The sequence below is a fragment of the Leucopleurus acutus genome (assembly GCF_964270905.1).
Source record: "Leucopleurus acutus genome assembly, chromosome: 19".
NCBI lineage: Eukaryota > Metazoa > Chordata > Mammalia > Artiodactyla > Delphinidae > Leucopleurus > Leucopleurus acutus.
In genome coordinates, this window is record NC_139161.1 from 9034201 (window position 1) to 9061299 (window position 27099).

Here is a 27099-nt window from a genome sequence, read left to right on the forward strand (position 1 = left end):
AAAGGGGCTATCTTAGATATAAAAAGGACTACACATAATGCATCAGGCAGATAACACAAGGAAAATTGAGTATTTCATATCAAATAACTTAGAACTGGTTGTTTAGATTCAAAACTAGTAACTGGGGCTTCCCTGGTGGCGCAGTGGTTGAGAGTCCGCCTGCCGATGCAGGGGACACGGGTTCGTGCCCTGGTCCGGGAAGATCCCACGTGCCGCGGAGCGGCTGGGCCCGTGAGCCATGGCCGCTGAGCCTGCGCGTCCGGAGCCTGTGCTCCGCAACGGGAGAGGCCACAGCAGTGAGAGGCCCGCGTATCGCAATAAATAAATAAATAAACTAGTAGCTGATAACATTCATTTATTTCTTCATTTCTGTATCATGAATTCCTTTTCCTCTAAAGGTTTTGAAGAAAAATAGCCCTGAATTTGTCCTTTGATACTTTTGAAAAGATAACAGCAGTGTCATGGAAGACCAGTCCTGACAGCAACTGTCATCTTGGTTAGCAGACTTGGGCCGAGGGAGTCTGTGTGGATGAGGGTAAGACGGGGTGATTTCTTAGGCTCAGTGTGGGTTCTTTGCTTCTGAGTCCTTGCCAGTTGTTTCCTCCAGGTTTTGAGTTCAGGTAGGTTTTCTTCGTTTCCAGCCTTTGAACAGGCAGGATGACGGGTGGAAGCGCCTTGCCTGGTAGTAGCTGGCCAGCCGATGTTGGTTACTACAAAAGGAAACAGGTTTTGTAACAAGGGCAGGTAGGGCTCTCTAGTGGTTCTCTTGCTTCCTTCCTCCCTCTACTCCTCTTCCTCCTTTTCTTCTTCTGCTTCTTTTGAATTTTGTAGTAAAAGGAAAGAACCAATTGCATTCAGACTCTGAGCTTCCTAAGAAGCAACTGCAAGGTCTAGAATAAAACCTTTGGGCCAGATACATTAAAATGTGCAGTTAAGTGAATTGATATGCTGATTACATGTTTTTAAATAAATTTAGTGGTTCTAAGTTTCCCAGACAAGTGTACCTCTACTCTGCTCTCAATTTCGTTCGCAAAGTCCTAATGGAAAGTGAAAGAGACATCAAATTTGCTTCTCTGCTTTTCGTTTTTTGTCTTTTTAGTTAATAGACTTTATTTTTTTAGAGCAGTTTTAGGTTTACAGAAAGACTGGGCAGAAAATAAAGAGTTCCAATATATTCCATCTCTCCACCCCCAACCCACCCTCAGTGTCTCCTGTTATTAATACCTGGCCTTGGTGTGGTGCATTTGTTACAGTGGATGAACCCGTATTGATACATTATTATTAACTGAAGTCCAGAGTTTACCTGTGCCTTCAATCTTTGTGTTGTACAGTTGATGGGTTTTGGCAAATGCCTCATGTTGTGTATCCAATCTCACAGTATCACAGTGTCACCACCCTGAAAGGCTCCTGCACTCTGCCTGCTTATCCCTCCCTCCCTCCCTCCCTCCCTCCCTCTCCCCCGAGCCCCTCTCAACCACTGAGTGCCTTATGGTCTCCGTAGTTCTGCCTTTTCCAGAATGTTATATTATAGGAGTCATAGAGCATGTAGCCTTTCCAAACTGGCTTCTTTTACCTAATAAAATGCATTTAATGTTCCTCCATTTCTTTTTATGGATTGATAACTCATTTCTTTTTAACACTAATATTCCATTGTATGGATGTACCACGGTCTGTTTATCCACTCACGTAAAGAAGGACATCTTGGTTGCTTCCAGTTTTTGGCAATTATGAATAAAACTGCTGTGAACATTCATGTAGAGGTTTTTGTGTGTGGACATAAGTTTTCCACTCATTTAGGTAAATACTTAGAAACTTCTGCTACTTTAATTAGCTAAAGGCCAATATCAGGAAAGAATATATTTGAAGGCCCCTGTACATTTAAAAATCAACCTATAGGGACTTCCCTGGCAGTCCAGTGGTTAAGACACTGTGCTTCCACTGCAGGGAGTGTGGGTTAGATCCCTGGTCAGGGAACTAGGATCCCACGTGCTGCACGACGCGGCCAAAAATTTTAAAAAAAAAAGGAAGTGTTAAAAATCAACCTATAATAGGTTTTATCACTTTCTTTAAAAAAAAAAAAAAAAGATGTAATGGATGTTCATCTAAGCAATATACAATGCTGAATGCATTGGGAAACACCCAAACTGGCCTAGGAGAGTCAGGGAAGGTTCTGAGGGAAAGTGACATTTAATTTGATATTTAAAGAATGACTAGGAATTACCATGTTTTATTGAATCTGAGATATGATCAATTGTTTTATGCATTATTTTATGCACCACTTAGAAAAAAAGCATTGCCTTTTAAACTGATACATACAACATCAATTATAAGATGCATCTCAGTTTGAGAGATGTTGAAATGCGGAAATATGTTGTTTTGGGACTCATGATACATGGTGGTTAGACAGAAGAGGGGGCACAATGGCCCAGAAGCAGGAAGTTCAGCATCGTGAAGTTAGAGGGGGCTGGAAAATTGGGCATTAGGACAGCTAACTGCTAGGACCTTGGACTTTATCCTAAGGGCCGTAGGAATCCCCAAAGCCTTCTAAACCAGGGAGGCGATCTGCATCTCAGAAGGATCATGCTGGCCGCAGTGGATGATGGATTAGAAACAGGCTCTGGTCATGGCAAAAGGAATGGAAATTGAGGGAGTAGTTTGAGGGCTACTTAGGGGAGACATTTGGGAGCTAGAAATGTCAGCGTTTCGTGGTTGGTTGGATATAGGTTTGGGGAGACAGGGGGAGTAATCAAGGATGGAACCTGGGTTTCTGACTTGGAGCCATTTGCCGGAAGAACAACGGGAAGACTCAGAAGAAGAATGAGTCGAGAAAGCTGATGAGTGTTTGGGACACGTTGACTTTGAGGTGCCCGTAAGACTTCGATGTAGGTATCTAATAGCCATCCAGGTCTCAGACCAGGACCACAGGGTTGATAAATGAAGCGTTGTGCGTAGATTAGATGACCCAGGATTAGTGTCTGCAGCAGAACCTTAAAGAGGCAGAAGCAGCAGCCTGTCATTGGGGAGCAGAAAAGAGTGGCTGGAGAGGTCAGAGGAAATCCAAGAAAGGACTTGCGGTGTTGTGGAGGCCCAGGAAGAGAGGCTCAGGACAGCCACAGCAGTCACCGCCAGTACAGACGACTGAGAGGGCAAGCAGAGGAAGCTCAGGGGGGCATAGGGTTTCAGCCACAAGGAGGAAGAGGAGGGTGAGAGGACCTGGCTGAGAGGCACACAGCAGGTGAGGAAGCTGGACCAGAAGTGTGATGGAGGAGAGGAGAAGGCGGCCAGTCGGGAGGGGGGTGTGGGTCGAGAGGAGCCGGAGAGCCGCTGTCTAGAGAGAGCAGAGGTGTGCGCATGTCTAAGTGCTGACCAGGAGGGCCTGGTTGCAGGGTGGCCACATCCTGGCCTGGTTACTGGTTGGAAATGTGCTCTCCTCCACTCCACACGCGAACTCGGTGGCCGGATTTCTCTTCTCTTTTACACTCAGCAATGTCCATCTACTAAGCCCTGGAAGAAAAAATATAAATATTTGTAAAACAAAGAATTAATCGAAGACCCAGTCTTCAGCTTTGAGCCTTTATATCTGCTCTGGAGAATGTCATGAGTTGAAGATCCAGGACACACAAAGTCCCTGAGACGGGATCCAGAGCCGTGGAGGGAGCCGTCTTGTGGTGCCTCTCTGACACCATAGGCAGTGAGATGCCCCAGTATTTCATGTGCCACTGAGGAAGGGATGTGCCGTCGATGGTAAGACACATGCCGATGCAAGTGATTTTCATATGTGAAGAAATGTGAGTCTTGGAATTGGTAAATATAATACTAGCCTTGGATAGGAATAACAGAAGTGTGGGACAGAGAACAGTGTGATGTGCATTGTAGGAGCAGAAACCTGGTTTTTGCCTGCTGGTCTTTATTTCTTTGAAGAATAAGGTCCAGTTTATCTTCTGGGGATGGGAGATAAAGGCATTATCACTGGAGAGTGGAAGGTCTTTGAATGAGTCATTGACAGCAGTGGAACCAGGCAGACCCAGGAAATCATAGGCTGGTCAGGAAGCACTGAGCGTGTCCTGAGGTTAGGGCCCAGGAGTTCATAGTGATGCCAAACTGCACGGCTCTGTTTTCTTGAGAGACATAGCAGTCCGAGTCCAGGGTGGAGAGAGTGGACAGTGACAGTGGCTTCATCCAGAATTGAGGGTTTGCCAGGCAGGGTGACAGAAAAACAGTGGGCAGAGGCTTCGCGGATACTGACTGTGTACAATGGGGTTGCGGGGTGGACAGCAGAACCCATTACGGGAGGTGAGAAATGCGGGCTGATCGCAAGGGATAATAAAAGGCAAACAGTGTCGACTGGAAAGGTTTTTATAATGCTGCTTATACAAACAAGATATACAGAGAACTAGGTATAACTCGTTTTGCACATAGCTTTTACTCAATTCTGAAATCAAAGACATTTATAAATTAAGTCGAAAAAATTTTTTTTCAAATAACAGGGTAACATAATATTCTGGATATTAATGTTTCAAATTCAAGATGGAAATGAACTTGAGGCTCAGATTCTTTGGCACTTGACAGGCCTGTGCTCCATTCCTCACTCAGGGCCACCATTCAGATCACCTTTTGCATTTGGCATGCTCACTAGCAGGGCTGTCACTCAACTCTCCTGCTCCTTTTTCCTGTTTACATTGCTGTGGAACCTTTGTTGATGCAGCACACTCTGATAGCGTTTTGGCTTTCACTTAATGCATCATTTGCAAATTAGCCTACGGGCGTTCTTTTCCAATAAATGTGGGAGGAGTGTAGTGGTGCTATCGATACCATCACCACAAATGCCTTAATTATTCAGGTAACCCAGAATGCGCATATATATATATATATATATATATTTTTTTTTTTTTAGATTGTCTTCAGAATTAAAACAAATATATATATAAATTCATGGACATCTAATGATCCCTTAAATTTGAGAAACACAGACTGAGAGCAGTGATTCTCAAAGTGTGGGCCCAGGACCCGGGGCATCACCCTCACCTGGGAACTTACTAGAAATGCAGATTTGTAGTCTCCCCTCCCTTCCAACCACGTGAATTTCCCGGGCGGGTCCTAGGAATCAGGCCTTTAACCTGACTCCAGCTCAAGCTGAAGAGCTGCTGCTCTAACCCAGCGTGATCACCTGTCTTATAGATGAGGAAACTGGCCAAGAGCTACAGCTCAGGATCGAGGTTCATTTATAGGACAACTGGGTCTCAAGCCTGGAACTCTGGGCTTTCGTGGAGTTCGATTCCAAAGCTCTCCACTGTCATTTCTTTCTCAGTGTTTGGTTTTGTTTTCTTTGGTTTGGGTTGAAGGAGGTGATAACTAAAGTGTTGGGGTCTTTTCCTTTTGTTCCTTCTAGTGCCAGAACCTACTAAGACCTGTTCAAGCCAGCTCCAACCTGCCGGGACCAGTACCAGTACTTCCACCAGCACTCTCTCCAGCAGCAGCAATGGCAAACGTGCGTCTGCCGGCGGCCAGCAGCCAGCTGCATCCCGTTACCTGCCTCGCGAGGTGCCTCCACGCTTCCGCCAGCAAGAACAGAAGCAGCTGTTAAAGAGAGGTCAGCCACTGCCCACGGGGTCTCTGACCAGCGTGAGCCCCACCCAGGGTGCTGGGCCTGCAGGGCTGAGCCCTCCCCCGCTGCCTGGAGCCGGAGCACAGCCGCACCCCAGCAAGCCCCAGCCAGGTAAACCGCACAGAACCCGGCGTTCTTTCTATCAGAGAACTGGTTTGCTACTTTCAACTTGCTGCCCAGAAATAGAAATGGACATGTTTTGATCCATGTTTACTGTACACTTAGTAAAGCTCGCTAGCTAGATGATAGCTCGATTCCTTTCAATTAGATCTTAAGGTTTACTTCTAGTTCCCCCTGCTCACTTATATTGTTCCTCATACACTTTCAGGTGGCATTAGCTACTTCAGCTCGTTTGTTGCTCACCAGAAACTAAGGGTCTATGTTAGTACATATAAATCTGCCAAGGCAGATGCTTTCGAACCCTGCAGTGAACACTTCAAAATAAAACCCTTTTCCCTCAGGTTACTAGGATATCTCATGACTGCACACATACTTTCTGTGCAGGGAGGTAATAGCATTTTATGGGGAGCGGTGTTTCTAAGTAACTTATTAAAGCATCCTGAGGCAACCCTGCCTGCTGTCTCCCCGTGCTCGGCCCCTGCGGTGTCTGGGGCTCTACGCCGCCTGCTGCTTGTTGTGTCCTTGCCTGCAGTTCAACGATAACTTTCTCTGGGCTCCCAGGAGAGCTCGCAACTTGCTCATTTGCTTTCCAGCTTCCAGAATGTCAGCATCTCTCATCTCCTCTCTCTCCTGTTCGCATCTTCTTGACCTCATGGATTTACACTTTTAACAAGTTCTTTACTGGAGTTTCAGGGAAATTTTTGGAAGAGCAAAGTGCATGTGTTTGACTGCCATGAATCTCTGATTTTCTTCAATCTTTACGTTTCAAGTAATTTAACTAACAATTGGCAATGGTTCTGGCATCGAAAGCGTATTTGCTGATAGTAGTGAAATTCAGGTCTATAATTAGAGAGTCAAGGAGGCTTCTTGTGTTAGATTAGAATTTAAAAGAAACATGTCACAATTCATATTAATATTTGTTTTCCTTCATGTGCTGCCTTTTTACATGGGGAATAATTCCAGCATGACATAGAAGTATTTATAGCAGAATTTCTCAAAACCATGACTTTGTGGTTTTATTTGGAACAAATATTTTTAGACAGCTTTGCCATGTCTCTTCAAATAGTCTTTACTTTCATCTGCTAAATTCCTGGTAGAGGCGATGTAGGTCAGTGATTTTCAGCAAAAAGCTAGGAAGGAAAGAAATGATCAAATATATTCACTGAATATAATCCCATCTGCTTAACTGCAACCAGTTTATAGTCAAACGTATGGTTACTTTCCACACTGAAATATGGTTCTCCGACCAATCTTAACAGAGACAAAGATTGTATAGTCAGACCTGTATAGCTTGGGGTGTTGATTTTAGACGCTTATGTAGAAAAACTGAAAAAGAAGTGTAACAGCCCTGCTTTTTTCTGGGCTTATCTCATTGTTATAAGATTAGTTGGCAGTCTTGCATCAGTGTTCTCACCAAATGCGAGAGGTGCAAGATGTTACTGGTGTCTTCTTAGATAAGGAGAAAGTAATCAAGAAATTGATTCAGTAAAATTTTATATGAAAGTAATATTCTTTAAGAAAGTATCTGGCTCTGTAATTATAATATCCTTCTCCAGAAAGTTATTCCTAGTTGTTTGTACTTTTTAAAATATATACATTGAAGACTAAATCATCATTTTATACATAAAAACATCTTGAGAAATGGAATCAATCTATATATTTATATTAATAAAATAAGAAATGATTGATTTTTTTGGCTCCCAAGCAAAAGTCTTTGTTTTACACCAATTTCATCTCTTCACCAGCAGTCTCTGGTATCACAGCTTCAGAGGTCCCTTCGGAAACCTGTCCTGGTTTCCTAGTTCCTAATGCAGTCTCCGTCTCTCTGCCTGGCTCAGTGCCCTTCCCAGCCTTGTCCAGCCAGCATGTTTCCTTCTGTCCCCGGGTCCTGCTTTCCGTTCTGATTGGGATTGTTTCCGTATGGCTTCACAAATAGGCCACACTCAGTGTTGCCTTTCCCAGCACATGCACACACCTGATCGCCCTGCCCCTTTCTGTCTGCAAATCACAGTCACCCACCCTCCGTGAAGCCCCTTGAGTATTTCTGTCCTCAAGCTCCTCTTGAAGCTGTAGGATACTCCATTCGTCCGCAGCATGCAGCCTCACACGCACTGTATACTGTGTAACCTGTATTGTATCCTAAAAGGACAGTGTCCGAACCTCTGTGTGACTAGTTGAGCAAAGTGAAAGGAACTGAACTGAAGGGGAAGTCCTGGCAGCCGGCACTGGTTATGCCACAGCCAGTACTTCCATTTCTCACCTAAAATGAGACTTCTAAGGTCCTTTCCCTGGAATCTCCAACTCAAACCCGCTTCCAAAGAGCTCGCTTGATTTTGTCAATGCAAAGCATTGCTGGGACGCCATCCCATGTCCTAGTGGAATCAGCACAGGGACCTAGGTGGGCGTCCCCGGGCATGGAGGCAGTGTGGCAGTGTGGTCAAGAGACAGGTCCGATTCGTTTTCCAGACCCACGACCCCTGTGTGACCTTGTCACTTAGCCAACTGGCAAAAATTTTAACTGATAAGTGTATATAGTCGTATATGTGTGGTGATTCACCCTATTAAGCTTCCAGAAAAATGTTATTTTCTATTCAGACTATGTTTTTGCCAACCTGGAGTATAACTCCAGCTTGAAACACTTGAGAGCTTTTATCTTTTTTAAAAAAGAAAAAACTCTTTCTCGCTGCGCTTAAGGCAGAACAATGTATTGTTTTGGTGGCTACTTTGTACATTCGTAAACTGAGGCTTTGATTAATACGCGGTAGTGTTTGCTACTTAGATCTTTTGTAGATAGAAGCAGGAAAGAAGTTGGACACGTGCCAATTTACATATGGGGCTCATTTAGAAAATTATAGCTAGTGTTGGTATGCCGAACGTTTAGTGTGTGTTCAGGAAAAGCGGGAAAGAGGAAGGAACGGAACACAAAGGAGTAGGAAGGAGCAGCGGTTTATTTGCATGCAGCCAATGGGCAACGCGCCCTTGCTCTTTTGGCAGACTTTCAAAAAACCGAGGAAAAGTGGCTCTGGTGCTGCTGTAACTGGGTCCTGTAGTGAAAATGGCTGTGACAATTGAACGAATTTTAAGAGGCAGGAAGATCGGTTTAGTGTCAGCTGCAATTAGATAATCAGAGCTTTCAAGTCCTCTCCGCGGATGCCTCCCCCCGCCCCTCCCGCTGGAGGGGGTGATCGGCTCCCTCCCGGGAAGGGAAGGGCAACGCCAGCTCCTGCCCCGCGGGCGCCTGCAGGTCGCCGGGCGCAGCCAGCACGGAGCCTCCCGGTGACGACAGCCGGCGGCCCGGGGCGCGCGGCGACAGGGTGGAGCTGGGAACCCGCGCTGCCCTAGATGCGGGCGCCCGGGCGTTCGGCGCGCAAGGTAGCGTCTCCAGGGGGTGGGCGGCCCCTCTCCGCAGGCACTTTCGCCCCCGCGGCCCGCAGAGCCGCAGACACAGAGCCGACACGGAGCAGACAGCAGCTGCTTCTCCAGGGCCTCGGACGGGGCGCGAGGGGCGCGCAGACGACGCGTAAGATGGCGCCCCCGCCGCTGCGCGCGGAGCTGCTCCGGGCCCCGCGCCGCCGCCCCCGCGGCCGCCCCGCTCGGCAGTGCCTCTCACAGGGTCTGACCGCGGAGGAAGCAGCCTCGTTTCCTGCCGTTTTGAAGAAAAACAAGGCAATAAGCGTTTTCTTTTGGACACTTTCATTATTGTTTGCAGTAAACCTTTCACTTGGTTCTGCATTTCGTAATTCCTTCCATTGATAGAAATTGACGAAGGAGATGTCTCGGAGTCTGTCCAGTGACGTAATTCTGAACTCAGAGCACTTTCTCCACAAGATTTTTACGCACACTCAAGGCAGTGGAGAGGGAGGTGGCTTCGGTTCTCCAAAGCTGAAAACGATGGTTTCGTTGATCCCGCCCCTTGAAACCGAGGACTGTGTGTTATCAGTAAGCGTAGCACTCATGTGTTTTCAACTATGGAAGGCATTTGGAATGACTTTATAATTTATTATTCTGTCATTTCGGTTAAAAGCACTGCGGTGAGAAAGAATGGACTACGTACTGTTTGTCAGTGTTAGCAATAATTAAGCATCCCGCGCACTTCTGAGTAAATCTTGTCCACACTTCCCTATCTGATTAATTTGATACCTAATTAAAAGCTCGCTTACTGTAGCTTTAGGAAGCTCTTTGTTAAACACTTTTTCTTGAAAATTTTATCTTTACATGGTAACATTTTGGAATTTAAAAAAAGAAGAAAGCTTTTTTCTTTAAACCATGCTGTCGTGTGATCCTTTTTAATCACCTAAGACTGTTTATGTTACTTACATTTTTATAGAGCCACCTATTTTTAGAACGTGTAAACCATTCAAACAGCAGGAAAAAAGTGAATTTAACATTTGGTGATAGAATGTTGTAATGGAAGGAGCACTGGAATTTTATCCTGAAGATAGGCATTTCTGTTCAGTCCTTACTGGTTATTGGTTATAACACCTTTTCCAAATCTGGCCTCTGAGCCTCTGTTTCCCCATCTGTAAAACAGATGTAATTTGTAAGGTTCAGTTAATTTAATGTGTGTGGAAATACGTAGAGCTTGAAAGTGCTATGAAATATGTGATGTCTTAGGGATAGGAAGACTTATTTATAAACTCTCTCAAGCTTGCTGCATAACAGATGCATGGATTTTAGCCTTTAACAGTTCCTGTGGGCTTATCCTGGAGAGTTGAGAATAACCTACAAGAGAATTCAGTCTTGGTTTATTTTAGAGCTTTCATTCATTTCAAAATGCCTGTTCCCAGAAGTCAGTCATTTCACAAATTTCTTTCATAGAGTCTTTTAGACTATAACTAAAAGATGGGTTTTTGAATTGATAGCACAGTCAAGAGACTTTGGTTTATGAAAGGCATGTTATTCAAATATTTTTGAAGTCATAAATTCTCCCAAGAAGAATGGTGTGCTTTAAACATAAAGAGAGTAATAGCCTTAAAAATGTAACACGTTTTCATTTTGGGGATAAATTCTAGTGTCAGAACATGTGGTGGTGGTGGTGGGGGGGTATTGCTGGTGCTACTGGTGATGATGGTGATGGTGGGAGTGATAATGCTGTTGATGTGATGGTGGTGTTGGTGATGATGACGATGAGCGGCAAGAGAGGAGAGACTTCAGGGGCTCCCCAGAACAGAACTAGTCAAACTGTGCTCCTCAGATACCCACAGAAGGCTTTAAAGGAGTCTGAGTGGTGAAAGGATGGTGGGAGTGGGGAAAGCCTAATTTTTCCGAAGTGGCTTTAGGTTTAACTCCTTTGTGTTTTGGGGAAGTAGGTTCTGCTCTTTGTTTTCTGTTGTCTGGTTTTTACCACTGCACTAAGAAGACGGTGAGTGGTATTTTCAAATCAACTTAAGTCTATATTTGAAAATCAAAAATATTGCATTAAAATCATAACTTTCTGCTTTCTAGTTTTCAGGTCCTTTCCAGCTTTTAAATGCATTTATGTATTCAAACTTTTTTTTTTTTTTTTTTTTGGCTGCGCAGGATGTGGTATCGTAGTTCCCCAACCAGGGATCAAACCAGCACCCTCTGCATTGAGAGTTCCAAGTCTTAACCACTGGACTGCCAGGGAAGTCCCCAAACTATTTTTTTTTTTAATATATTAAAGTACATAGGACACAGTTGATTCCCATTTTAAAACTTTTTGAGAAGGAAAAAAATGAGAAAACAAGTTAAAGTGAAAGAAGGAAAATAAAAAACTAGAGCAAAGAGTGGCACCTTTGTGCTTCATGCTTGTCTCGGCACAGAAAGTTCTTTGAGGGGAGACTAGGTCTTGTTCATCTGTGCAGTGTTTGTGAGCTCATCGGTAGGGCTGTTGAACATGCTTGTTCAGCAGAATGTGAGTGTCTCAGGGAACTGTCATCGGAGGACACTGTGACTAGAGTCACACAGGAACAGGCTCTGTACGGGGCCCCAAACTGTAGGAAGAGAGGACCCTGTAAAGAAAGATCCTGGGGCTAAGAGCTTTCTTTAATGTACCAGAACTGGGAACACTAAGGAGCAAGGCCGAAAATCAAATTGTGGAACCACGGCATAGAGTAGTTTTTACCATTTAGCCTTAACTTTTTGGTTTTTAATGTATTTAATGTTCATTTTGACCCTATAAACACCCCCAAATGTGGTATTATCTTGGAAAAATCCATATATCATTTTGGTGTTCTTGAAGTTTAATTACAGTGAAAGACATTGTAATATTTGTCTCTTTCATTTTGTTTCCTTATCCCCTGTTTCCATTACAACTAAAAACATTTTAAGTAGAAAAATATTTTTAGTGGCTTACATGGTAATAACACATATAAATGTATATAGCAAATTAACTTGTTAGCCTCACTTTAAGCCCCTCCAAGTAGTTCCTCATATAAGGGTGGCCGTCTTTGCAAGCTTAGGACAGAAGTCCTCACCTGAAAATGGACTTGAGCTGTTCCGTGCACTGGTGAGAATTGAGCTTCTCCTTTAGGTTCCTTTAGTAGCAGTGATCCCCTGTCCTTTATACCTTCTGTGCCAAAACACAGGTGTAAGTACCCGTTCAGTAAAACTCCCTTGGTGTTTGGGGGACATTTCTTTTTTTCTTCCTTCCTTCCTTCTTTTTTTTTTTTTGCCACACCACACAGCTTGAGTGATCTTAGCTCCCCGACCAGGGATTAAACACAGGGCCACAGCAGTGAAAGCACCGAGTCCTAACCACTGGATTGCCAGGGGATTCCCAGGGGGACATTTCATCTCATGCTTTCACCTCCTTCCCTCTTTTATCTCCTCTCCTCTAGCCTTCTCTCTCTCGTCTCCTTTCCCACCATGTGTACCGAGTTCCAGAACACTTAGCTCCCCTTTGAGTTAGGAGCACTGGTCTCCTGGCATGCACCACTTGCAGACACATTCTCGCCTTTGAGAAGAGTGTCCTGTTGAGTGGATGACAACACGTAGATTCCGCAGTGCTTGTTGGAGGGAGCCCCCACTTGATCCAGCTACTGAAGCTGGTGATGGAGGGGAGTGAAGAGGGGAGAAGAGTGGTGCTAATGGTCTTTTAAGGAGCTGGATGAAGCACCTGCAAGGATGCGTGAGTCCACACGGAGAGACTGCTGATGAGCTGCACATTAACATCTGAGCTTCTGACTTGCTTCTCCCAGGACTGAGGGCGGATCCGCTCGGAGGTCTTGCAACCGCCCCAGACTCAATATGTCTGGATCTCAGTCCGTCATCTCCCTTTCTTCTCTCCTTCCCAGAACTGCCCTTACTCCAGTGTTCCCTATTATAGTTTAATATAGTTCCCTGTGCTCTACAGTAGGTCCCTGTTGTTTATCTATTTTATATATAGTAGTGTGTATCTGTTAATCCCAAACTCCTAATTTATCCCTCCCCCCGTCCCCTTTGGTCACCTTAAGTTTGTTTTCTATGTCTGTGAGTCTGTTTCTGTTTTGTAAATAAGTTCATTTGTATAACTTTTTTAGATTCCACATACAAGTGATATCATATGATATCTTCTTTCTCTGTCAGTGGACATTTAGGTTGCTTCCATGTCTTGGCTGTTCTAATAGTGCTGCCATGAACATAGGGGTGCGTGTATCTTTTCCAATTATAGTTTTGTCTGGGTATATGCTCAGGAGTGGTATTGCTGGATCATATGGTAACTCTGTTTTTAGTTTTCTAGGGAACATCCGTACTGTTCTCCATAGTGGCTGCGCCAATTTACATTCCCACCAACAGTGTGTGAGGGTTTTCTTTTCTCCAGCATTTATTATTTGTAGACTTTTCAGTGATGGCCATTCTGACCAGTGTGAGGTGATACCTCGTGGGTTTGATGTTAAGAACCTTCTGAAGTGTGTGAGGAGGCATTCGTGATCTGCTGGAGGTGCATTTGGAAAGACTATTTGGTGCATTACTGAGAAGAGACTGGAGAGAAGCAGGAATGGGTCTGGGGTAGACAGTTAGAAATTCTCCTAGATTCTCATAGGAGAATCCAGTCGTAGTAAGTGAAAGTGTCCTAGAGAATCCAGTGCGTAAACGCACAGGCGAGACTTCATCCTGCGCTCTGTCGGCTCGGGTGCTGGGGCTCCTGCCAGCACTGCCTCGTTGGCGCTGAGCTGGCTCTGCTGCCCTTGAGCTCTTCCTCTCCACCCCAGGGAAGGACTGAGCGGTGGAACTTGATCACTGTGGGGGCCATCCCTTCAGCAGACAGACACACTTGTTAGAAAGAGCCCAGGCTGCACGGCGACGCTACATACCCTTGATACACCTTTATGGATGTGTGTTTTTTTTTAACCTAATGACTAATATTTTTCATGAAATTTGGGATTTTTAAAATTTACGTGAATGAAAAAAATCCTTTTTCTCACAGGATTATCTCCTTAATTCCAACGTTAGCCTTTGGTCCTTGGCCCTTTGTTGCGCTTGTAAAGCTCTAAGGGCAGAGGACTATCCGTGAAAGGAGAGAATTCAGGTATTTATCAGCATGTTGATTCAGTGTTTTTCATGTAATTTTTCTCCTCCTTGTTTTCCATCTCCCCTTTTCAGGTTTAGTTACTGTATTTTTTTTTTTTTCTTTTTTGGCTGCACTGCACAGCTTGTGGGATGTTAGTTTCCCAAACAGGGATTGAACCCGGGCCCTCGGCATTGAGAGTGTGGAGTCCTAACCACTGGACCGCCGGGGAATTCCCTAGTTACTGTATTAAATTCATTACTTGCCTTACCCTCTCTCTACCTCATAGAGAAGTTTATAAATTATTTTATCTTGTAAAATGTTATGTAGGATGTTACATAGCTCAAAATGTAATGATCTAGATTTATTTTTCTCACAAGCAACAACATTGCTCCTACATTTTATCATCTCATAATGTCAGAAATTAAATAATATTTACTATTTACAGTTTTATGTTTTGATTATAAATATTTGTAGAAAATTCCAAAACAAAACCATCTGAGTAGGAGGATGGCATATTTTGGAATAGTTTTACATTATTTATTGAAAACTCATTGGGTTTTATGGTTTTTTTATATGCAAACAATGTAGTTCTTGGATTGTTCATTTTAAACGAAATAAATCAGTTTGATTATAAAAATGCTTTACATGTGAAAAGATACTCAACATTACTAATCATTAAGGAGAAGCAGATCAAGACCACAATGAGATACCACTTCACACCCATTAGGCTGGCTGTTATTCAAAAATCAGAATATAACAAGTGTTGGCAAGGATGTGGAGAAATTGGAACCCTGGTGTATTGCTGGTATAGTGTTTCATCTTGGGATGAGGGATAGTGGTGATGGTTTCACAAAATGAATGTACTTAACACTGCTGAATTATATACTCAAAAATGGTTAAAATGGAAAATTATATTTTGTATATTTTGCCAGAAAAAAAAAATCTTCTCTCCAATATTGTAATTGAGATTGACAGTGTCAAATATGTTGCTAGGTATTTTTTTGTGTGATTCTTATGTAGTATATATAAACTCTAGATTATAAATTTTAGAGCTGAGAACTTTAGGGCTTAGGTAGTTAGTTCATCATCATCTTTGTAGAGTTGAGAAATGACTTAAGATTGTTCAGCTAATTGGTGGCTTTAACTAAAACTCATATTTGGTTCTATACATTGATTCTTTTGTTTGTCCAACAAACATTTGTTGGTTGCCTAATATGTGGCAAGCATTATGGATATAAAACCTTGCTAGGCCAGGCTGGTAACCTGCTACTGCTGGGTGCAGGTTGCAGTGAGTGCTCTCCTAGTCAAGAGGTAGGTGGCCTGCCTTTGGGTAAACCTTGTCCCTGCAGAGGCAAGACCGAGGGAGAGTGAACTGTGGTAGGTTTGCTGACAAAAAGTGATAATCTTTGGTTTTTGTTTGTTTTTAATTGGGGTATAGTTGTTTTACAATGTTGTGTTAGTTTCTACTGTACAGCGAAGTGGAGTTCCCTGTGCTATACAGCAGGTTCTCATTAGTTATCTGTTTTATACATATTAGTGTACATATGTCAGTCCCACTCTCCCAATGCATCCCACCCCACCTTTCCCCACTTGATGTCCATACGTTTATTCTCTACGTCTGTGTCTGTATTTCTGCCTTGGAAACTGGTTCACCTGTACCATTTTTCTAGATTCCACATATATGCATTAATATATGATATTTGTTTTTCTCTTTCTGACTTCACTCTATATGACAGTCTCTAGGTCCATCCATGTCTCTACAAGTGACCCAATTTCGTTCCTTTTTATGGCTGAGTAATATTCCATTGTATATATGTACCACACCTTTATCCCTTCATCTGTCGATGAGCTTTTAGGGATAATCTCTGTTTTTTAACTTGGTCTTATTTTCAGTGTTAAATGATGAGTGGCTTATTGATCTCTTTATTTTGAGGGCCACCAGGGAAGCCCTCGTTGATCTCTTTAATTGGTTATTACATACGCTAGTTTTTATAGTATAGGCAAAACCACCAACAGGAAATTGTCATAAACCAGGGTAGCAGAGCCAACCCCTAATATCAATATTTGGCAATAAAGAACTTCGTTGTTTCATGGTAATTTAGATACTTAAAGTTTTCTGTTGCCTATCTTCATTTTCCCTTTGTAGTTTTCACCTGGAATTACCTGCCTACTTTTTTTTTTTAATATTTACTTCTTTATTTTCTTAAGAACAAAAGCCTCGGATTTCCCAGGTTGTGCAGTGGTTAAGAATCTGCCTACCAATGCAGGGGACACAGGTTCGAGCCCTGGTCTGGGAAGATCCCACATGCCTCGGAGCAACTAAGCCCGTGCGCCACAACTACTGAAGCCCACGCGCCTAGAGCCCGTGCTCTGCAGCAAGAGAAGCCACCGCAGTGAGAAGCCCACACTCGCCGCAACTAGAGAAAGCCTGTGCGCAGCAACGAAGACCCAATGCTGCCAAGCATTTTTTTAAAAGAAGAATAAAAACCTCTTACAAGCGACACAGTTGATTTTTTTTTTTTTTTTTTGACCACGCCATGCAGCATATGGGATCTTAGTTCCCCTACCAGGGATTGAACCCGTGCCCCTGGCACTGGGAACATGGAACCTTAATCACTGGACTGCCAGGGAAGTCCCTACCTGCCTACTTTAGAATCACCTAGACCATCATTCTAAATTCATTACATTCCTTTTAGTCGCGGCCAGTTAGCTCAGTTGGTTAGAGCGTGGAGCTGATAAATTCATTACATTCCTTTTAAATCAGGCAACAAAAGTCATTTGTTTGGGTTTTTTTTTTTTTAAGGTTGAAGTTAGTTTTGGTATGTTCTTTCTAGTGATGGTGATAATTCTTTGAATACTTCCTCTTTTAGCTCCATCAAACTATAAAAGAGATTGCGGGGGGAACCCAGTTTTACTGTCCATGAGTAAGATATTTCTTGTTGAAATTAATTTGCGGAGAACATAATAATGAAAGTGTTCTAAAAGAGAAGAAATATTTAATTGCAATTATCTGTATATCATACTATTTAAAGAAACTGTCAACGATTTCTAAACTGTGTGAGGTCTTGAGTGATGCATACTTCGAGTAAAGTCTATTGGAAAATTCGTTGGATATAAGTTTGATTGCAATGTTAGAAATACTCCAAAAATTAGGAAATTGAAGGAGGTAAATAACAGATACCAAATACTAGCTTCTTTAAAAGGATCATAAGAGTGAAAAGATATAAATACTATAGAAGATATCGTATAAAGTTATTCTGGGGATCTCCAAAGAAAAGACTAAATTAAGGAAGTAGAAAGCAACTGTAGAAGCAATCCATAGAGATCCGAGAAGATACCAGATATAGGGCTGAGAATATTTTTTATTAATGCACAGGAAACCAGGATAAACCATAATCACTGGTAATAACAGATAAAGTAGTATAAATGTAATCAAATCGTTCTAACTCTTGTACCCTTGATAACATGAGAGATCATTTTCTAAAACCACTTCTCTCTCTCTCCCTCCATCCCCCACCCCCAAAATATTGGTTCTGTTATATGATTCTGCGGGAGATTTACAATTCTCTTCTACCAAATGAGCTGTGTAACTTCTATCTAATACTGTGACTCATTAGAAGTCTTGAAAAGAACTGCAAATTGCACTCCGCATCCAGGCGAGCTTCAGTGTTGTGGCCAGCGTTTCCCAGAAGCTGAGTATTCACAGGTGTTGCGTAGTCGCATAGATTCCAAACTGCTTCCAGTTAAGCCACTTTCTTTACTACAAACGCTTTCCCAGATGCTCCTGTGCTAATGTGCATTGTGAATCTTCTCAGTAGTATGGTGTAGTGGTAAGAATTAAAGTAATTTTAGAAGCATTAACTCTTTTTTGAATGGGAGCTACTTAGAAGACAAATAACTTTTTTCTTGAAGTCATTTTTTAGTATTTGTCATTCAGAATTGAAAACTCGAAATAAAGAGCTTCCCCCAAAGGCTAGTTTTAACAGTTGATTCACCGATAAGTGGGAGGAGAATCTAACTTTGAACTTGTTTCATCTTTTTCAGAAATCGGCCACAGCGGGCTGGCAGAGCATTATGAAAGTTCCCACTGGGGACAGCAGCCCACTTACAGGAGCGAAGCCAACGGCAGCTGGGATAAAGTGATAATAGACAGGACCGATAAGGAGGCGTGGCCTTCCATCACGGGAACAGAGGCTGAATCTGCCTCAGAATGTACGACAGACACTGACTGTACCTCCAGCTGTGGCTCAGAGAACAGTAGCATGGCTACAGGGAGTGCCCAGGGCAGCTTCACTGGACATACCAAGAAGACGAACGGCAATAATGGCACCAACGGCGCACTCGTCCAAAGCCCTTCTAATCAGAGTGCCCTTGGGGCGGGGGGAGCAAACGGTAATGGAAATGCAGCCAGAGTGTGGGGCGTAGCCACGGGCTCCAGCTCCGGCCTGGCTCACTGCTCCCTCAGTGGTGGGGATGGAAAGATGGACAACATGATCGGAGATGGGAGAAGTCAGAATTGCTGGGGTGCTTCCAACTCCAATGCTGGCATTAATCTTAACCTTAATCCCAATGCCAACCCAGCTGCCTGGCCTGTACTTGGACATGAAGGAACTGTGGCGACAGGCAACCCTTCCAGTATTTGCAGTCCAGTCAGTGCCATAGGTCAAAACATGGGCAACCAGAATGGGAACCCAGCGGGCACTTTAGGTGCTTGGGGAAACTTGCTGCCGCAAGAGAGCACAGAACCACAAACGTCCACTTCTCAGAATGTGTCTTTCAGCGTACAACCTCAGAACCTTAACACTGATGGACCAAATAACACTAACCCCCTGAACTCTTCACCAAACCCTATCAATGCAGTGCAGACGAACGGACTGCCAAACTGGGGCATGGCTGTTGGTATGGGGGCCATCATCCCGCCCCACCTGCAAGGCCTTCCTGGTGCTAACGGATCATCAGTTTCTCAAGTCAGTGGGGGTGGCAGCGAAGGAATCAGCAGTTCTGTGTGGGGACTGTCCCCAGGTAACCCTGCCACAGGAAATAGCAATTCTGGGTTCAATCAGGGGAATGGCGACACTGTGAACTCAGCATCAAGTGCTAAGCAGAATGGCTCCAGCAGTGCTGTGCACAAGGAGGGAAACGGAGGGAACGCATGGGATTCGGGACCTCCTGCCGGTCCTGGCATCCTCGCCTGGGGGCGGGGCAGTGGCAACCACGGCGTCGGTAACCTCCATTCGGGAGCTTGGGGCCACCCCAGCCGAAGCCCCTCTAACGGGGTGAACGGGGACTGGGGAAAGCCCCCAAACCAGCATTCCAGTAGCGACATCAATGGGAAAGGATCAACAGGGTGGGAGAGTCCTAGTGTCGGCAGCCAGAATCCTGCCACGCAGCCTGGCAGCGAACACACGAACTCTTGGGCCAAAGCTGCATCTTCTGGAACGACAGCAAGTGAAGGAAGCAGCGACGGTTCTGGCAGCCATAACGAAGGAAGCGCTGGGAGGGAAGGAACAGAAGGCCGAAGGCGAGACAAAGGGATTCTAGACCAAGGGCACATCCAATTGCCAAGGAACGATCTTGACCCAAGAGTTCTGTCTAATACTGGTTGGGGACAGACTCCAGTAAAGCAAAACACTGCCTGGGAATTTGAAGAATCCCCAAGGTCTGAGAGAAAGAATGACAATGGGACAGAGGCCTGGGGTTGCGCAGCTACTCAGCTTTCAAACTCAGGGGGGAAGAACGATGGGTCCATCATGAACAGTACAAATACCTCTTCAGTAACGGGGTGGGTCAGCTCACCACCTGCTGCTGCGCCAGCAAACACAGGTTGGGGAGACAGCAGCAGCAAAGCGCCAAATGGCCCCGGGGTTTGGGGGGACACGATAAGCTCTACTGCTGTTAGTAATGCTGCTGCGGCCAAGAGTGGCCACGCTTGGAGTGGGACCGTAAATCAGGAGGACAAGTCGCCCACCTGGGGTGAGCCTCAAAAACCCAGAGCCCAGAACTGGGGAGACGGACACAAAGCGAATCCAGCCTGGAGCGCAGGCGGGGCAGATTGGGCAGACTCGTCTTCTGCCCTCGGACACTTGGGGGATGGGAAAAAAAACGGCTCTGGATGGGATGCTGACAGCAATCGATCAGGGTCTGGCTGGAACGAGGCTCCGAGGTCTGGGACCAGTGGCTGGGGCAATGGCACAAATGCGAAGGTGAATCCAGGGACAAGCTGGGGAGAGTCTTTAAAGCCTGGCCCGCAACAGAACTGGGCGAGCAAACCCCAAGACAGCAGCGCAAGTAACTGGGGAGGAGCCACTTCCGTTAAACAGACAGGAACAGGGTGGATTGGGGGGCCGGTCCCTGTCAAACAGAAGGACAGCAGTGAGGCCACGGGCTGGGAGGAACCTTCCCCGCCATCTATTCGACGCAAAATGGAAATTGATGACGGTACCTCAGCTTGGGGCGACCCGAGCAACTACAACAATAAAACTGTAAACATGTGGGACAGAAACAACCCGGGCATCCAGAGCAGTGCCTCGGTCAGCACCACCACCAGCACCAGCACCACCACCGCGAGCACCAACGCAAACGTGGCCGAGGCGCCCCCGACGCACCAGGCCAGCGCCCAGCTGAACCGATCGCCACTGCTCGGTCCAGGTACGTGGGGGGCTGTGTGTTCCTTTAGAGGCAAAGAAAAAAATGTTTATTCTCATTACATTTGCACACATACTCGACTAGTGTTTTTGTAGCAAATAACGTTAAACTGATTTTAGTGCCCTTCACCTTACAATATCGTATTGAATGTCACCCAAAGAGAAGAAAGTTAAGTAGGATTCTCTGATAGCTTTTGATTCAAGAAAAAAAAAAACATTAAGCACCTTCAAAAGAAAGGAGAGGAAAGAAGAAATACGTCCTCTTAGGAAAGATTGAGGACCTATGTTAGTTGGTGTTTACTTATTACAAAGTCTTTTTTGCTTTTTGGTTTTTTTTTTTTTGGCCTCGCTGCACGGCATGTGGGATCTTAGTTCCCCGACCAGGGATCGAACCTGTGCCCCCTGTAGTGGAAGCTCAGAGTGTTAACCATTGGACTGCCAGGGAAGTCCCAAGTCTTCACTTCCTTATGAGATAAACCACTGGTTCTCAACACCAGAGGGCTTTCGTTAGAATTACCCGGGAGCTTGGGGACTGGGGGATACCAACCTGAGAGATTGCTAGTGTCATGGGTCTGGAGGTTCAAACCCATTCTGGAGCTGGAACACAGTACAGTAATAATCTAGAGAAATACCCCATGCCTGCCTTTTGATCAGAGATGGTAAGCTGCCCTTCCCAGTCCTTCTCAGACTCGGGGTCTCACTGGCAGTGGAGGGTGTGAAGTGGTGTCAGCTGGCTTGGAGCAGAGCCGCCGCCTCAGCTCTGCCCGGAGGCCTGGGGTAAGTCTGAGCCAGACCTGCAAGCGTAGCCCTTACTTACGTTTCTAAGGAAGCAAAAGCAGGTCCTGAAGTACAGCCCGATTATCTCGTGCACTTAGAAATAAACACTCTGGGACACTTAAAAATCTATTTGCAGACACAGGAGAACATTGAATATTAATTAATAAAACATTTGATGAATAACTTATCTTCACAGTAAACTCTGAATCTAGCAATGAGATTAAGGGAGAATCTCCTGAGACGGTTTCTTTCACCCCTGAACTTTGTCAGGTTTCATTAAGACGTACAGATAATTTGAGAGGGATTGGGAGGCGGTGGGGTGAGGGGTTAGAGAGAGAACTACCCAGTTAATTTAGAGTCAAATATGAAGGCCATTATAGGCTTGATCTGAGTGAAACCAGTGACATGGTGGGGTCACGATATCTTGCCTAGGGCTGTGTCCTCCCACGGTGGATGGAAGTGAAACATAGTGCCACATGTCAATCAGAAAACCAGAAGAATACTGCTAATGTCGCTCCTATTCCAGAGCATTTTGTAATCCGTATTCTACGTACCTATCTACCTGTTCTCCTCAGCTCCTCGGAAATGGGTCTCATTACCCTTGGCCAGGCATTCAGCTGTGCCGGTGGTAACCCCTGTAGCTGTCTCATGAGGTTGGAGGAGGCCCCAGCCAGAAGCAGACTTGACTTTGCATTGTATTCTTATTCTAATGATATTATATTTGCTTTATCGTTTAGTTTTCTGGCACAAACATAACCAAAGGCAGAGATTGTGTGAGTTAATCATGGAAGAAGCATATCACCCATTCGATGAACTAAAACTTGGAAGAAATTGGATTTGGGAATCCTCTCCCTAGGTAGATAAAACACATGTGCTGTTTCTCTAAGTCTCCTTAGAGCAGAAGCTGGAGGACATTGTCCTGCCTGCAAGCCGCCCTGTCCTAGAAGCTCAATTGCTCTTTTATCATCCTTTGGTATAAAAATGATACTCAAAAGTAGAGTCACCTGCAGATGGAGTGAATCAGCAAGATGCTGTTAGAGTGTGACTATTTTCACACCATAACCTCAGAAATCGATCTCACCGACCCCTCCAGCCAGAGGAATTCTATTTTAAGCGCCACGCAGTAGTTACTGAAAGAGGAATGAGCTGTGAGCAATCAGTGCTTTGTGTGGGTATGAGATTTTTCTTGGGTTTCAGTTTGGTTAGGCTGTTTATACTTTCGTGTGTGTTGAGGGACTTGGTAAGTCGGGCTGGACGTGAAGGAGGACCAGGGAATCAGAAGTCCTGCTCAAGAAGTAGGAGGAGATGCCTGTCAGTGCAGGTCCTGCGGATACACATGAAGGTTTTCACTTTAGGTACCTTCAGTTCAAAATGAATAGAAAAATGAGACAAAGATGCCATTTGCCCCGCTACACAGCATATCAATAAGGAAGAGTTAGCCCATTTAAAATCGGTATTAATGCACTAAAATAAAAACCTATTTTTCTGTTTCTGATACCTACCCTCTGTGATGACCCAGTAAGACGGGCAAAGGCAGCTCTTCCTAAGAGGCTGTTGTGCAACTTGAGACCACGTGGTCAGCTTTAAAAAGGACCCTTATCTGTAACCCTCAGATAGACTCCCCTGTTTTTGGAACAGAAGTGTCAAATAAATGCCCGAGAAACAGGGCGTTCTAAAAATTATGGGATGCTTTGCATCTGACTGAGCAAACTCTTCCACAAAAAGCTTCACTCTAAGTACCTATCTTGATTTCAAATGTGAAAAATTAATTGTTGCTGCAATAAATAAGAAAAATTGTTGCTGCTCTGCACCTCCATAAGCCAGTAGCCATCCAAGCATTGTAATAAATTTACATTAGGCTTACGTGCCATCATTATGAACAAACTCCCATCTCGTTAATACTTAAGTTAGTACCTAAAAATACCAAGCACATAGCAAGCGCTCAGATGCCTAATCAATTAAATTTTCAGTCCTTTATTTTTCCTTCACTTAATTGTAATTGGTCACTTTTTAACTGAACCTTTCTTCCCCAGAAGGAGTGCCTGTCACACTTGTAGAACTCTCTGAGTAGCATCCGTGGAACAAGCTAGCATTGATTTCTTATTTCACAGAATAACGAATGAATGCCACCTCCCAGCTTAACTATCTGTAGTGCTTAGGATGAGAATCTTTGAGTCGGGTGAAGATTCTCTTTCTCTAGGTTCTGTTTCCTGGGCTCTCATCTGCTCTGTGCTCATTTTCACGCCAGTCTTCTGGGCCTGCAGCACTTGGGCACCCTGGTTTTCTCCGTTCTGATAGAAAGATAAAGAATGTACAGTAAGTCCCCTACATACCAACCTTCAAGTTGCGAACTTTCGAAGATGTGAATGTGCGTTCACACGTCCAATCACATTAGTTAGTTCACACTGAAACGGAACAGGACCCTAGGGTCCTTGCCCCCTCCCACCGTGTCCTCAGCCTGCCTTTTGTCTGTGCAAATACTTCGGCCAAAGGATTAGTTTAATCAGAGAAGTGAGAAAATGCAGAAACAAAGGAAAACAGAGGAGACCAAATAATAATAGTTTAGTCAGTAAACATAGTCAAGGACCTTTATTTCCTCCTCAGTGGCTGTAGATAGTATTCTGAGCCATATCCTGTGAGCTGTCTTATAGATACTGAAACCCACACCAGGTGGCAGAAGTTATCTACATGATGAGCAGGCTGTAGCCGTGACATAAGCTGCCACAGTTCCAAGAATTGGCCTCAAGGAAATGGAAACGAACAGACCCTGGAACTGAAGATTAACTGTACCTAAAGCAGTCCAGATGACTCTGGTCAGACCACTGATGACCAATTTCAAGATGCCTGTCAGGCTGACTGTATTGTTTCTACATGTAGCCCCCTCCCTCTGTCTCTAAAAGCTGTTGCCGCCTGATTGTCGGGGGAGGGGGGAGTCGGCCTTTGGACAGGCGTCCGCCCTCCCCACCCTCCCCGCTTTTTGCCAGCATCCAAAATAAAGCAAACTTTCATTTGCACCAACCTGGCCTCTTTATTGGCTTTTGAGTGGCAAGCAGCCGGACCTGGGTTCGGTAACATGTCTGGCGTACATTGTCACGTGCACGCATCCTCTACAAGTGGTTGTGCTTTTGTGTACTGTACTGTACAGTGCTGTATAGAGTACAGTAGTACAGTATCTTTATTTCAAGCCCAGGATGAGTGAGTGAAAGTGCAGCTTGCCCTCTGTCTCCTGTTGCTGACGATTCTTCAGCTCTACCATCTCCCACCTCCTCTCCCTCCTCCAGCCAGTAACGCTTCTTGCCTGTTCACTCGATGCCAGCCCCTTGTACTGTATGCCAGCTGTTGTACTGGTACTACTGTACTTTTCAAGGTACTGTACTGTAAGATTAAAAATGTTTTCTTTTTCTGTGTTTTTTATGTATTATTTGTGTGAAAAGTATTATAAACCTATTACAGTACAGTACTCTATAGCTGATTGTGTTAATTGGGTACCTAGGCTAACTTTGTTGAACTTTCGAACAAATTGGGCTTACAAACGCACTCTCGGAACATAACTCATTCGTATGTAGGGGACTTACTGTATATTTAAAACGGACTGAAAACTACATATTCTGGTAGCATCTCATTGCTGTTGTTATTTTATTCCCAGCACTGTGTTTGTTCAGTTGAAGAAGGGAGATAATTGGGACTTCTCTGGTTAAAGACTGTGCTTCCACTGCAGGGGGCATGGGTTCGATCCCTGGTCAGGGAACTAAGATCCCGCATGCGGTGTGGCCAAAAAAAAAAAGGGGGGAGGTTGGGGGGGTAATGACTCCTGTATCCCATGGACCATCTTTTAAAACTTTAATATCAGTGTTTTAATGCAAGATAGAAATTTGTTCAGCCTCATTAAGCCCAACTTTAAAAGAACTTCTATAAAATTATTAACAACAGGGATACCAAATTCACTTGAGCAAAAAACATTAAAAGTGGAGATCGTATTTATTTTAGTAGTATGTATTTAAAATTATCTCCTAGCTACCGAAAATATTTGCTTTGCATCAAAACGTTCTGGTGTGCCTGGGTTTTCAGCATCTCTTCCAGAGGCTCTCGGTTGTCAGGTGGTGCACTCACTCTGATGTGTATGTTAGTTTGGCCTTGTAGGTAAATTATTTTCTTGCCAGAGATCAACTTAAACTGGAAATGTTGTTTTCTTGCTTTTCTGAGTGAGCCATTCTTCTTCCATTTATTTCTAAGGTTTTAGAACCTGCCGCTTGCAGACCGTTTGCCTTCCATATAAAAATACTCTGTAGACATTCCTGCTGCTTTCTCAGGAATTAAAACCTCTTTAACTATAATTACCAGGGTTTTAACACTTATTCTTAGTTTTGACTTAATTAAATAATTTGTAGTACTGTATTTCAAAGATTTTAGATGAGTTTGTTATTTAATTACCAACAGTAAATCAGTACTTTTATAGCTGATTGGCCTTTAGCAACACCTGTATTATTTTGTCTTCCTCAAACTTTCATAATTTTTGTCATCTGTGTTAATTTTCCTAATTTAATTTTGTCCCTTCGATTTGTAAAACTCCTTCTCCCAAAATGCACTATTGTTTTATGTGTAATTATAGGTAATACTACAGTTAGCAATTGGCGACAACAGCAATTAGGGCTAACTTCCCTGATATTGGTAATAGTTTACATAATATATTGCTCAGCATAGAGCTTGTAGTTTGAAATGATTCATAGGTTGCATGTACTTTTATTGTGAATCAATATTATTGCATTTTATTAGAGTAAAGCATCATGGGAGCTGATCACATGCTGTTTCTAGTCAGAAAATTAATAAATTTCATAATGGAGATGGTACTATCCATATTTTAACCAAATAACTTAAAATTTGTGGTTGGCTACTTGTATTTTATGCTTTCTATTCTTCAGTTAGTATTTAAAACAGTCACAGTTCTGTCTCCGAGAAACTGTGTCTGTATGAAGACTACAAGTGATATGACCTGTCATTGTGACTATCAGTAGTGTCAAGTGAGCTTATGGGCAAAAGCAAAAAGATCAGAATGTGGGTTGATTCGGAAAAAGTGAAGTTTGCATATATAACATAAGATGTTTTTCTTACTAAAGTGTAAAGAAGGTGGGGAGATCCTTACTGTTGCCTGGTCTCGTGACCTCTTCTGTGCCTGTAGATAGTGATGCCATAACCTTCTGGATTCGTTAGGGACCCTTATCTAGTTTCATTGCATCCCAGTCCCAGATCAGCGTGCCATGGCAACAGGACTGGGTGGAGGAATGAAAGAAGAATTCTGAAAAATTCTTGCAAAAAGTACTTGCAATCAGTGTGTGTGTTGGAACCACGCTTATCCATAATTCCTCCACTCTGTTCCCGTCTTTAAAGATGAATGCCTCAGCTCTTTCTCAGCCCACTGCTGGTACCTGAGAATTGTCTGGGTTCTCTATTATTACTTTATTTGTACATGTCTAATCTGCCATCTTCTCATTTCTTTGCCCAGA

General features: G+C 44.0%; 1 protein-coding gene across 2 annotated transcripts in view; it reads left to right on the forward strand.

Moving 5' to 3' along the window:
• The window catches only part of TNRC6C (trinucleotide repeat containing adaptor 6C), an 81083-nt gene that overhangs the window by 19222 nt on the left and 34762 nt on the right, over positions 1 to 27099 (forward strand). For both annotated transcript variants that reach the window (XM_082860700.1, XM_082860701.1), the window contains exons 3-4: positions 5390 to 5716; positions 18222 to 20825. In XM_082860700.1, coding sequence (XP_082716826.1) covers positions 5390 to 5716; positions 18222 to 20825 — 2931 coding nt within the window. The remainder of the gene's footprint in view (positions 1 to 5389; positions 5717 to 18221; positions 20826 to 27099) is intronic.